Raw genomic sequence first — 11,833 nt, 5'->3', positions numbered from 1 at the left:
CGTTACTGTATTATGTGAAGTCACTGTAGTTTGTTGTTACTATAGTATGTGTAGTAACTGTAGTTTTTGTCGTTACTGTATTATGTGAAGTCACTGTAGTTTGTTGTTACTGTAGTTTGTGTAGTTACTGTAGTTTGTATAGTTACTGTAGTTTGTGTTGTTACTGCACTTTGTATTGTTGCTGTAGTATGTGTAGTTACTGTAGTTTGTGTTGTTACTGTAGTATGTGTTGTTACTCTAGTTTGTGTTGTTACTGTAGTAAGTGTAGTTACTGTAGTTTGTGTTATTGTAGTTTGTGTAGTTACCGTAGTATGTGTAGTTACTGCAGTTTGTGTTGCTACTGTAGTAAGTGTAGTTACTGTAGTTTGTGTTGTTACTGTTGTTTGTGTAGTTGTTGTTGTTTGTGTAGTTACTGTAGTTTGTGTTGTTACTGCAGTTTGTGTAGTTATTGTAGTTTGTGTAGTTACTGTAGTATGTGTAGTTACTGTAGTTTGTGTAGTTACTGTAGTTTGTGTTGTTACTGTAGTTTGTGTTGTTACAGTGGTTTGTGTTGTTACTGCACTTTGTGTAGTTATTGTAGTTTGTGTAGTTACTGTAGTATGTGTAGCTACTGTAGTTTGGGTAGTTACTATAGTTTGTGTAGTTACTGTAGTTTGTGAAGTTACTGTAGTTCGTGTAGTTACTGTAGTTTGTGTTGTTACTGTATTATGTGAAGTCACTGTAGTTTTTTGTTACTGTAGTATGTGTTGTTACTGTAGTTTGTGTTGTTACTGTAGTATGTGTAGTTACTGTTGTTTATGTAGTTACTGTAGTATGTGTAGTTACTGTTGTTTATGTAGTTACTGTAGTTTGTGTTGTTACTGTAGTTTGTGTTGTTACTGTAGGTTGTGTTGTTACTGTAATTTGTGTAGTTACTGAAGTAGGTTTTGTTACTGTAGTTTGTGTAGTTACTGTAGTTTGTGTTGTTACTGTAGTTTGTTGTTACTGTCGTATGTGTAGTTACTGTAGTTTATGTTGTTACTGTTACTGTGCCGAAATACGCCTGGTGCTACTTAATATTTTCAGGTTGTGAAAATGGTAGTAAGGGAGAGTTCTTAAAAGGGGTAACTTTGTGTTTTGTTTTCCCTTATATTAGGTATGAGGCTTTCCTTCTGGAGTATCATGGGTACCTTATAACTGCATGCTACGACCAAGAGAACCAGCGGCACTTCAGGAGTGATGACGTGGACACGGAGTTCCGCGCATTCGCCGAGACAGACAAAAATGGTGCTTTACTATACCCCGTGGAAGGTGTTTGTGGCTTGCTCCCGTGTCATCATATGTCGCCGGTAGAGAGTTGACTTGCGCTGTATGCACCAAGTAACAAGAGGGAAGTTTCCTCTAACATTGTTGTCGGTGCTGGTTGTATGAACAAAGGATAAATAAAGCAACGGCAAAAATTTAAATGGTCTTCCCATTATGGCTTGTTAGCGTCTTTTTGACAATTTTTTTCCTATACCTCTTGTGTAAGAATATATTTGGCTTTTTTCCGTTACGTTTCCAACAAAACAATGAGGACCCGAGCGTTATCCACCATCCGGAAATGGGAGGGGGCTAGAAGTATTCTGGCTGTGTCCAAATGAAATTTAGTAGACCCCTCCTATGATCCCCATGATTGGCCGTCAATTTTCTACAGTCCGCCTTTTTTTACTTTGTTAATGACGACTGATTCCCCCCCCCCTTTCGGTCCCCCTAAAATTCATGTAATTCCCCTCCAAAAAATTCTTACTCTCCCGTGCGATAAATAACGATCACTCCCTAAAGTATCAACCTCGCTGGTTAAAAGGTCAAACGCTTTTTAACTAATAAAAGATCTGAAGGAGCGGGAGCCACTCAGTTGATCTATATTCACACTCGATTTGCTAGTTCTGTTTCTAAGTGCATATAATGAATATTTTTGTCTGCAAGCGAGTGATGTTTGCTGATAGCCTAAGTTAGAGAACCTTTCGAGATTTTGAAATGTTTATAACTATTTCTGATACATCTCTTCCATATCATCGGCCGAGTTACTAAATAGTTAATAAGACCAAATGAGATTTATCAAATAAAACTAGGAATTATCTTTCAAGCGAAATGTAATCCATTTGTATCCCCCGAAATCAGCGTTAAAAGTATTTTTGAGCGAGTTTTTGTGCATTAAGGGACCGGTTATTATTTGTCGCCTGAGGGGGTATGGAGAATTTTGCAGAAGGGGTCACATGGTTCCCAACAGAACAGATGGGATCAGCCCTCATGGATAGGCACATAGGGGGAGACCTTAAAAAAAAGGAGAAAAATATTTGAAGCGGAGGGGTTAATTTAAGAGCTTTTGTATTTTGTTAGCGGGGGCTCTTTTTCAGACGATCTAAGAATAATGCATAGGCGCGCGTAGATAGGGAATTTATCTTCGGATGTTTAGCTCACGAGTGAGTGCAGCGAATGAGTCAGATGTCAAGTTGAATACGAGAAGAGAAATTCCATATCTACAAGCAACCATGTATTATGTTGTTTATAATGGTAATTGAACTGAGCGGAGTGCAATTTGTATAGGTAATCACATGAGGCCAAGTACTATTAAGGATTAATTGTGCGAGAGTTTTCAAAATTTTCCAAAATTGCCCGAGTCGCGAAGCGACGAGGGCAATTTGGAAAATTTTGAAAACTCAAGTGCAATTAATCCTTAATAGTACGAGGTCTCATGGGATTACTTGTTTATCAATAAAGGGCAAAATTTATACGAAGGAAAATCAAAATTTCAAGATAACGAACGGTTGCTAAGCAACGGATTAGCCAATCATTAACAGGTAATCATGCCCTCTCTTGATTACTAAAAATGCCCTCGATTAAGAAAAAAATGCCCTCTCTCTCAACCAATCAGCGCTCAGTAATTTTGCCCTTTATTGATAAGGGCTGAAATCACACGCGTGATTTCAAAATCGAACAGGCGCATAGCGTGAGTTTGTTTTGAAATCATGCGTATGATTTCAGACCAAAATTGCACAACACGAGGCTCAATTACCACTTTATTACATCCATTTTGAAATCACCCAAATATTTCAAATATTTTTTTGATGCAGTACTGAGCCTGTCTGAAATTAAATTCATCCATTTTTTTTGGGGGGGGGAGGGGGGGAAGTAAGAGTTTTGGTGACAAAAGTTGCAAAATTTGCCACATGATACGCTTCGTCTTTCATTTTCCTCCAATTTGATTGGTTACTTTAAACAAGCCCTAAAATCTGATTGGTTTTTTTATTTCTAGTGTAGCCTCCTAATTGACTGGGAAAAAGATGCGATTTAAAGCAAAAAATGGTGCGATTCGTGAATAAATCGTATCAGTTAGAGCCAATCAGATTACAGGGACCACCAGTGATTTCAAAATGGGTATAATAAATCATATAAACACAACCCTTTACTGACAAGAAAAGCCGAATTTATTAATGAATGAAAATAAAAGGATCAGCAATCCCCGAACAAAAATCGTGAAGTGCGTTGGCGCCAATGCTTGAGATGAAAAAGATACTTTGAATCGTGATTACAAAAACAACATTGAGCGTGATTTTTAATTTACAAAATTCTCGTTTATTGACTTTACCCTTACCGACAAAAGAAATCTTTCAGGTAAACGGACAAAATCGGCCTGTAGCAAATCTTCTATTTGTCAATTTTCGTTCTCAGCCGCGAGAAATGCCATTACCAAAGCCACCGAATACGTAGCTTTCGGTTTTCGTTTTCGTATATTGGTTTTCTTCCCCTTCAAGGAAAGTTTGTACGTCACTGTCTGTGGGCGATACAGTTTTTTCAGTGTTTCAGCAGCCATAATTAGAGAAAATTCCAACGAACGACCTCGGATTGAAAATGGTGAAGTCTTTCTTGTTTATTCATCAACATGATCGAGTGGCGCGAAAGGCGAGTGACGTGTCAGCACGGCTTTTCTCGGAGCTGAAAATCCTTGCATAACACTGTAGTTTATATGATAAATAGAGAAGATTACATGGGTGCGCGTAGGTACGGAATTTCTGCTCTAGTGTTCAACTCGACAGCTTACGAGTGAGATATTGAGTTGAACACGAGAAAAGAAATTCTATATCTACCAGCAACCATGTTATTGTCTATTATATACACACAGTAGGCCCTAACTGACAAGAAAAGTCGGCTTTATTTATTAATGTAAAAGAAAGTGGGATCCTCAATCCGCAAAAAATTTCGCAAAGCGAGTCGGCGATAAGGCTCAATATGAAAAAACGCGTTGGACATTACAAAAACAAACAATGGGCGTGAATTTCAATTCACAAACTTCTCAGTTATTGCCATATTCCTTACCGACAGAAGCAATGTTTTTAGTCATACAGTCAAACAGATACATGTCCAAACTATCATGCACTGGCTTTATTTTTGTTTGTGAAAGTTTCTTTGTCCCTGCTCCCTTCAATCTGAAACCAAGAGTTAAAATAGAAGCGAAGGGAGCGTTAGCTATGCCCATATGTAACATTGCCACGCAGCCATTTTCGACAGTTTCATTCCTATTTCCCCACGGCGATCTTGAATGCGGCATCAATCGGCAGTGACTAGTTCGATGGCGGGCGAAAATAATAACAATGATATAAGGCGAAAGATATGACTTGAAATGGTTATTTTACAACGTTCCTTATAACGTCTTGTTATCCTCTCCATTGTCTCCACACAAGTTCATCTAAATAAATTTGAAGATCATCCAGGCTGACTCCGCTTCTTGAATATGGACTCCTTCAGGAAAAAGATATTTGGTCAGAATGGGAAGGTTTGCACAATGTCTTCCTCTATCAACTTCAAAATACCCTTTAGCTAGACAAGTATCGCAGGATACAATTCGAAACACCCAGACATCCCGTGACCTTCTTCTTTCTAAAAAAAAAACACAAAAAAAACAAATAGGTGAATGAATAATTTAATGGATATATATACTTATTAACATGATACTTCGCTTTACAAGCAAGCCCATGAAGTACCTAACTTAATAAAATTAATTTTACACGGCCCCAAGCGATGGTGAATGTGAACTTTTTTCGGTAACGCGAGATCCAAACTTTACGCAAGCTCAGATATCGATATTAGCGAAGTTCTATTCTAGGACGTACTGTTTTGGGAGTAGGAAAAAAGGTTTTCTTGAAGATCCAGGCCTCTTTAAACAGATTCAACACAGAAAATTTAAACAGTAGGGAGGGCGAACCTGGAGAAGTTTTCGAGTTAACTTTACATATTGTAAAAAATATACCTTAAAGCGATAAAATGAGGAATCTAACACTACTACAGATTAGCCCTCGTCTTGTTCTAGGTTCCTTTCAAGCTTTTTAAAAATCCATAAAAACCTTAATTTTTTATCGATTTTTCGTGGTTAAAAAAGTGGGGAGGCGCACTAAATTTGCATTTTTTCATAACTTTTGCACAACTTCAAAGGGGAATTGCTCTGGTTGGTTCTGTTGTTAGCTTGCGATTTTCACGTAGAAGAGAAACATCCCTTGTGAAAAAGTGATTGGAGTAAATCTTGATTGTTATTATTGAGGTTAGGGTTAACCTACCCTCGGCAAAATTCCAGTTTTTTTTCTAACCCACCCCAAGTAAGCAAGACAGTCACCACAAAAAATTTTTTTAAAAGGTTAGATAGCTTTTATTATTGTTGATTTACAGTTTAATTCCCATGGCAAAATATTGAAACGCGAATTGTTAATAAATTTCTTAAAAGTTTATTGAATTAATTAGTTTTTTGAACTAATAATTGGTTATCTTCTTTACGCATTTTTTGCACTTCCCTCGATTAGTAATCTACCTCGACAAAGCTCGTTTATCGAGCTCGGTTACAGTACTGACGAGAAAGACTTGTGGAGAGTCTAACCTTATGGAGTGCGATGGAGTGTCCAAAAAACCTCGATACTAACGGTGAATACTTCATAAGTTTTTTTTAGGAGATTCAGAGACAGGATTCATATAGAGGGTATGAAGTAAGACGGGAGAATATTGAAAATAAATTTTCTCATGCTGCCGTTTTTGTTTAAGCGATTCTCTTCCCCTACGATCAGGACGCTCTTTTTTTCGCTTGCGTGGGTTCCGGTTTCACTACGACAACTTTCATTTAGATATTGAAACTTGAACTTTTACTGTAACTTTTTAGAAGGTAATTAAAACTGGATATCGTCGCACCTTTTTTCTGACTTACAACAGCGTCATCTATCGATACAACAACATTCGTATCGCACTCTAGTTTTAAAATGTTACTAGTTTTGCTCCTTAAGGAAGGATTACGACTGAATCACCAATCTTTTGAACTTTTCAATCAAGTTTTATTTTTGAACACTGATTGTTGTATGTTAAATACTTCCCAACATCAAGGCCCCGACCACACTTTCGCAGGCGCTTCGAAAAACGTTATTTTGCTCCCACAATCCAAAAAAAGCTTTGCCTCTATCTATGAAAATGAATAAACTGTTTTTTTTTGACAACATCATAATGGTCACCTACGGCAAAAAAACGCAATGTTACAAGAAAAATCAACATCGGGGAATTCGAAAAGGTCGGTTTTCAAAATGAATTAAAATTCAAGTTGAAATCGCATATTTTAAAAATGCGTCTTTTCGTTAAAAAATCTTTCCGGACCAGTGTGATCAGTAGACCTAACTACGTAAAACCTATTGAAGATAGTCATGGACAAAGCTTAATTGTTTCTTCACCTGTCTCTACCAAAACTGAAAGTAAAAACCGTAGCATATTTACAAAACCGGATGATCAATTAGATATTGATTGGCTAGAACGGCCAAAAATTCTGCATTGATCGCTGAGGGGTTCCCGCTCTCCACTGACGCCACATTTGCTCGTCGAAGTAGGACTGCAGGTCTTCCCTCCTTATCCCCCGGCGTGTTTTCTGGCCCAGTTTTAAACTGTTCCAGCGGGATTGGATTTCTTGGGTGTCAACCCCATAGTGACTGGGCCAACGTAGTTGAGTCGGTGGACAATCATTTGATGTGCACTTCTGTTGTTAATTCTTTGGTCCGTCTGCCGGTGGGAGGCCAAGTCATCCGAGTGCACTTCGGTTAGGGAGAACACACCTTGAAATGATGTGATGGAGGGTGGCCATATCTCGTCTTTCCACTACCTCGAAGTAGCCTTATGCAGGTGAATATTGTGTCGTAGCAATCCCAAAAACCCATGTGTCCCTTTGTGCACGTCTTCCTCTGTTGTACTGAAATAATGAAAAAATATATATATTTCAGATGGATGATTTTTGTCCCATTAATATCTTTCTTTAGGCTTTATCCCAGCTATGTGTAATTATCATTCACCTGTATGAAATAATTTTGATATTAAAGCGCCCTGAGTGCTCTTTGTTGTCACATTCCCACCTACTTCGGCTTGCGAACCACATGTTCCAGAATATCAAGAAACAATAAGACTATGAAAATATTTATATTTAAAAAATATTGACATAATTGGAGGTGAACATTTGCCTAGCATATACTATGTCAGTAAGATAATATGGAACAAAAAGGTGATTTTTTCAAACTCATTTATTCCTGTAACGGTTGCTATAATTTTTGTGTGCCAATACTGGGCAAGTTGCTCGGAGGTGAATAGCAAAGAATGTTCGGAGTTTGAGTGCAGGCCGATCAGAGCGCTCCTACGACACTATTTACTGTGTTAGTATATAATTGAAAAATAATTGTGGGAAATTGTAGCAAATGCTGTTGGAAAGCGCTCAATACACATGAGTGTAGAGCGAAATACAGTTCAAAATGACTAAAATGAAACACGCATGATTCCCTGTAACCCTGAGTTTCGTGCTTAAGCACTCGTCAGACAGATTTAATCTGATTTAATCTGTCTGACGAGTGCGTAAGCACGAAACTCAGAGTTACAGGGAATCATGCGTGTTTCATTTTAGTCATTTTGAACTGTACTTGAAAAAATAGAGATTTTACCTTTGATTAGTGGTTGAACTAGCTCTCACCGCATTTTACCACAGTCCCAGGTCCACCAAAGGGCGTGATTGGCCTGTCCTGAGTCTCTCGGGCAGCCATCCTGTAAGTGCCTACTAATCTTGCTTATCAAGCTTGCATTTAAATCCAGGAGCCTGGAAATTCGTCGCTGGGAGTCCTTAGCAGAGAAGAAATGAACCTTCTGCAGGAGTTTACCAAGAGGCACTCTGGGGAACTCCTCGAAAAAACTGTTTGATCTCACATTTCTTCTTTTTCTGCATCCTCTGCAGCGCCTGTACAGTATTGAAAAGGAAAGACCCTTTATCGTTTTTGAACAAATTAAAATGCCAGTTTAAACTTTGTGCATAAGCATTCTTCTCCATTGAATATATAGACGCGTATCAGATGCGATTTTCATAGTGGATTCTCTTGCTTCTCTTGAATTAACATAAAAGAGGTCTTCTATATCGAATGCGAAAAGTGCGTTCTAAAACAACACCTCAAGTACGTCGATAATTATTATAGTAATCCACAGTACTTTTAGTGTTGTTTTGAGGTTTTTTTAGTCAGTTTATCACGTAGCAGTCAGTGAAAATCCAAATTGTGCTATGAACATTTCCAACTTCTATGACAGTTTACGTAGCAGCATGCAGACGCAAGTAAAAGTTGTTACTAAATAAGATGAGAAAGAGATAGATTAAAGGACGTTTGTGCCAATGCACGCGCGCGATGGAAGGATTCGCTCTGACGAAGGGCTAACGCTCGAAACGTCAGCTTTTGAACTCTTTACGGTGGCAAATTTACAATTTCAACTTGGTCAATATTACCAGAAAACAGAACAGTTTATAATTACATTTATTACAACGATTACTAAAAATTTAAGTTTCGTTCATAAAAAACATTGGTTTGTTATGTACTCCCATTTAGGATACAAGATATACTTGTATCTGGTGTAAATAATATCTGCGTGTGCATGTCCTATAACTCCTTGTTCCCGCGTTTTTAGACCTTACATTCACAGTATGAAGTCGCAAATTTACGCATCTTTAACTCTTGCGTAAAGAAACGTAAATATAAAGCCTCTTCTTTACGCACAAGTTCCGCGTTCCGTAAAGATGCGTAAATGCAGAAAACGCGTAAAGACTGCGTAAAGGATATTAAATGTTCGTAAAGGATAAGGATCAAGATGGATACAATTAACCACTCTCTATTTGGAGAAATACTCAAAGAAATGAAAAAATTATAGCTCTTCCATCTTCCGTAGAATTACCGTGGTATTTTGACCAGTTTCGCTCATAACACTTTATGCGTCTTTAAAATTCTTTACGCATCTTTACTCACTGTTCTTTACGAACCTTTAACATTCTCTACGCACAATCAATCTTTATGTGCCGTTAATTCTCTTTACAAATCTTTAGTGTTCTTCAACGACCCTTAACTTTCCATTTGCACAACCAGTCTGTGCGTGCTTTTAATTCTCTTTCCGCATCTGTATTCTGTCTTTTACACCGGTTCTAAACTTTCTGTTCGCATAAATATGTTTACACTACCTTTTTTTTAAACACTCCTTACATGCCTCCAAAAAGGATTGTGATCATATTATGAAGTTGGCTGTCGTGCAATATGCTTGTATTAATTTGTTATGTAGAACAATAAACGAAAATAAAATAACATTCAACTGAAACCATTGCTGTTTACAGTTGTGAAGTGATGGGTTCCCTAGGGTGCCTCTTCACCTCTTATGGGTGAGAAATATCGGGCTTACATTAAAGAGTCAAATCTCTTTTAGAGTAAGAGGCCCAGACCGTGAGTGTGGTACTGTGTCGGTGGGAGAATAAAACAGGTAATTTTGTGTTAACAACTGGGTTGAAAATGTATATAGGCCACCGTAAAGAGTTAAAAGGCTGACGTTTCGAGCGTTGGCCCTTCGTCAATCGCTCTGACGAAGGGCTAACGCGCGAAACGTCAGCCTTTTAACTCTTTACGGTGGCTAATTTATGCTTTAACTTAGTTGTTAACACTGAATTACGTCTTTAATTCGGACGATTCTTCCGACAAGTTTGGTACTGTTTGATAAAGGATTCATTGTTTTCACCATTTCACCCATTCATGGTTTTAACTTAACATGTGTATTTTGCAAAGTGCCATTCTTAAAACACCTAACATTTTGCAAATTTTGTGGAAGACCATGCTCCTAGCCCTCCTTAAAAGAATTGGAAATTTGTTTTGAACTCTAAATTTTATGTTGAAAATAAGAGGGTACAGAGAAAGAAATAGTTCACAGTACGTAAAACATTGAGAAGCTAACAATCCAAGAAAATACAGTCTCAACATTTATATTTAGTAACACTGGTCTATTCTATCATTTTTGCTTTTTGATTATTTTGCTTTGGGGTCTCATCTATGCAAATAACACTTCCATCTCTATTTTAGAGGGATTTTTAGTAACTTAATCCCTTTGTTTTGTGCAGGTGCCTTTTCTACCTATTTAAGAAGTTTAAAGGACTCCCAAAAAAGAGGAAGGGTGCCGGGAAAGATTGATCACAAGATTGTGTGTTGGAGGCAGGGAAGAATGAGAGAGGTAGGAAACCAGTTACAGTACATGTAGCATTCTTTTGTAAAACTTTTACAAAAGAATGCTACATGTACTGTCTGAAACATAACACTACGTCTTTGATGATGGCCTTTTGATGGCTCTGATATCTAGGTTTAGCTTTTGGAAGTAAGTCAGTTAGTTTGATGTCAAGTGCTCTTGAATATGTTCATAATACAATCACTTTTAATTTTTTTTATGGCTCATGTAACCATTTGGGCAAGTACAGGCTGTACATTTCCAAATTGTGTATTTCCTTTTTAAAAGCAATCTTAAACTTGTTTTCAAACAGTTTGTAAGCAGACTGTTAATGTGCGTAAGCAACTTTCGCGAGAAACAAGGCAATTTTTTGAAGCAAAGATATTAATTTTGTCTTGTGTTTTCCAGAAAATAGCTCGGCGAGTTTCTTCTGTGGACCAAATAGGCTGGGATGAAGCCAAACAAGAAAGATGCAAAAAATTCCTGATCTTTGAGTACACAAGTTCAGATGAAAGTGAGCTCTCCGAAGATGAAACTGGGCCAGATGTGAAAAGATTTGTCACAAAGAGGTTGGCCTGGGAGGGACCAAAGCTGAGAGAACTCAAGGACGTCCTTGACCTTGCCCACAAAAGATCATTAAAGCCCCATGTCAGAAATTTCCAGACAGAAAGAGTTGTTGACGAGAGATTCTCTTCACGAGGCCCCCCTCCAGATGCCCCTAAATGGACCTTAAAGAGTGGTTTTTCTCCAGTGGCTACAAGCACACCTGCACGGGGAAGACAGTAATCTGGAAGTGTCCCTGCATGTATGAAAGGGCTGGCACCCTTGTTTTACGTCATAAATTTCAGGCATATTTCACTGACCTACTGAGCCTCAAAATTTTATGAACCACACTGGTTAATTGCTTGTCAATTTCTTATGTTTTTAACTTTCTTTTAGAAATAAAAAATTTCAATAATAGTTTTATTTTTAATTGAAACGTGAGAAATGGCCAGGCCCTTTTATACTGGGCTGAATAATATAAACCTCTTGCTACGTTACTGTAAAAATTACAAAATCAAGTTGAAGAGTTATGACAATAAAATAAATTGCAATTTATAAAACACGTGTTGTTATGGGTCAGTGCTTAAAAGGCATGTACGGCATCGTTTTACGAAAGCGTAAAATATCGCAAACGTTCTCGATACGACTTTTTGCATTACGCGCTAAGATAGCGCATTACGTTGATGTTGTCACGAGCTCACATTTGTTATAGTCTGATTAACAAAAAGGGAATGTTGCCAAAAAATCCAGACAACCG

General features: G+C 37.7%; 2 protein-coding genes across 2 annotated transcripts; one reads left to right on the top strand and one right to left on the bottom strand.

Annotated features, from left to right (window-relative positions):
• Nucleotides 1-237: 237 nt before the first annotated feature.
• On the bottom strand, nucleotides 238-8,063 carry LOC136279627 (probable ATP-dependent RNA helicase ddx42). The gene is made up of 3 exons (XM_066163566.1): nucleotides 7,994-8,063; nucleotides 4,833-4,899; nucleotides 238-700 (listed from the first exon to the last, which is right to left on the bottom strand). The coding sequence occupies exons 1-3, from the start codon at nucleotides 8,061-8,063 to the stop codon at nucleotides 238-240; spliced, it is 600 nt and encodes a 199-aa protein (XP_066019663.1).
• A 1,639-nt stretch (nucleotides 8,064-9,702) lies between these two features.
• Nucleotides 9,703-11,319, top strand: LOC131794216 (uncharacterized). Its single transcript, XM_059111735.2, has 3 exons — nucleotides 9,703-9,706; nucleotides 10,433-10,542; nucleotides 10,942-11,319. The coding sequence occupies exons 1-3, from the start codon at nucleotides 9,703-9,705 to the stop codon at nucleotides 11,317-11,319; spliced, it is 492 nt and encodes a 163-aa protein (XP_058967718.2).
• Nucleotides 11,320-11,833: the final 514 nt, after the last annotated feature.

Source organism: Pocillopora verrucosa, chromosome 3, assembly GCF_036669915.1.
Source record: "Pocillopora verrucosa isolate sample1 chromosome 3, ASM3666991v2, whole genome shotgun sequence".
Lineage (NCBI taxonomy): Eukaryota > Metazoa > Cnidaria > Anthozoa > Scleractinia > Pocilloporidae > Pocillopora > Pocillopora verrucosa.
The sequence above is the reverse complement of the archived record's forward strand: the minus strand, read 5'-3'. Positions and strand labels throughout refer to the sequence as shown.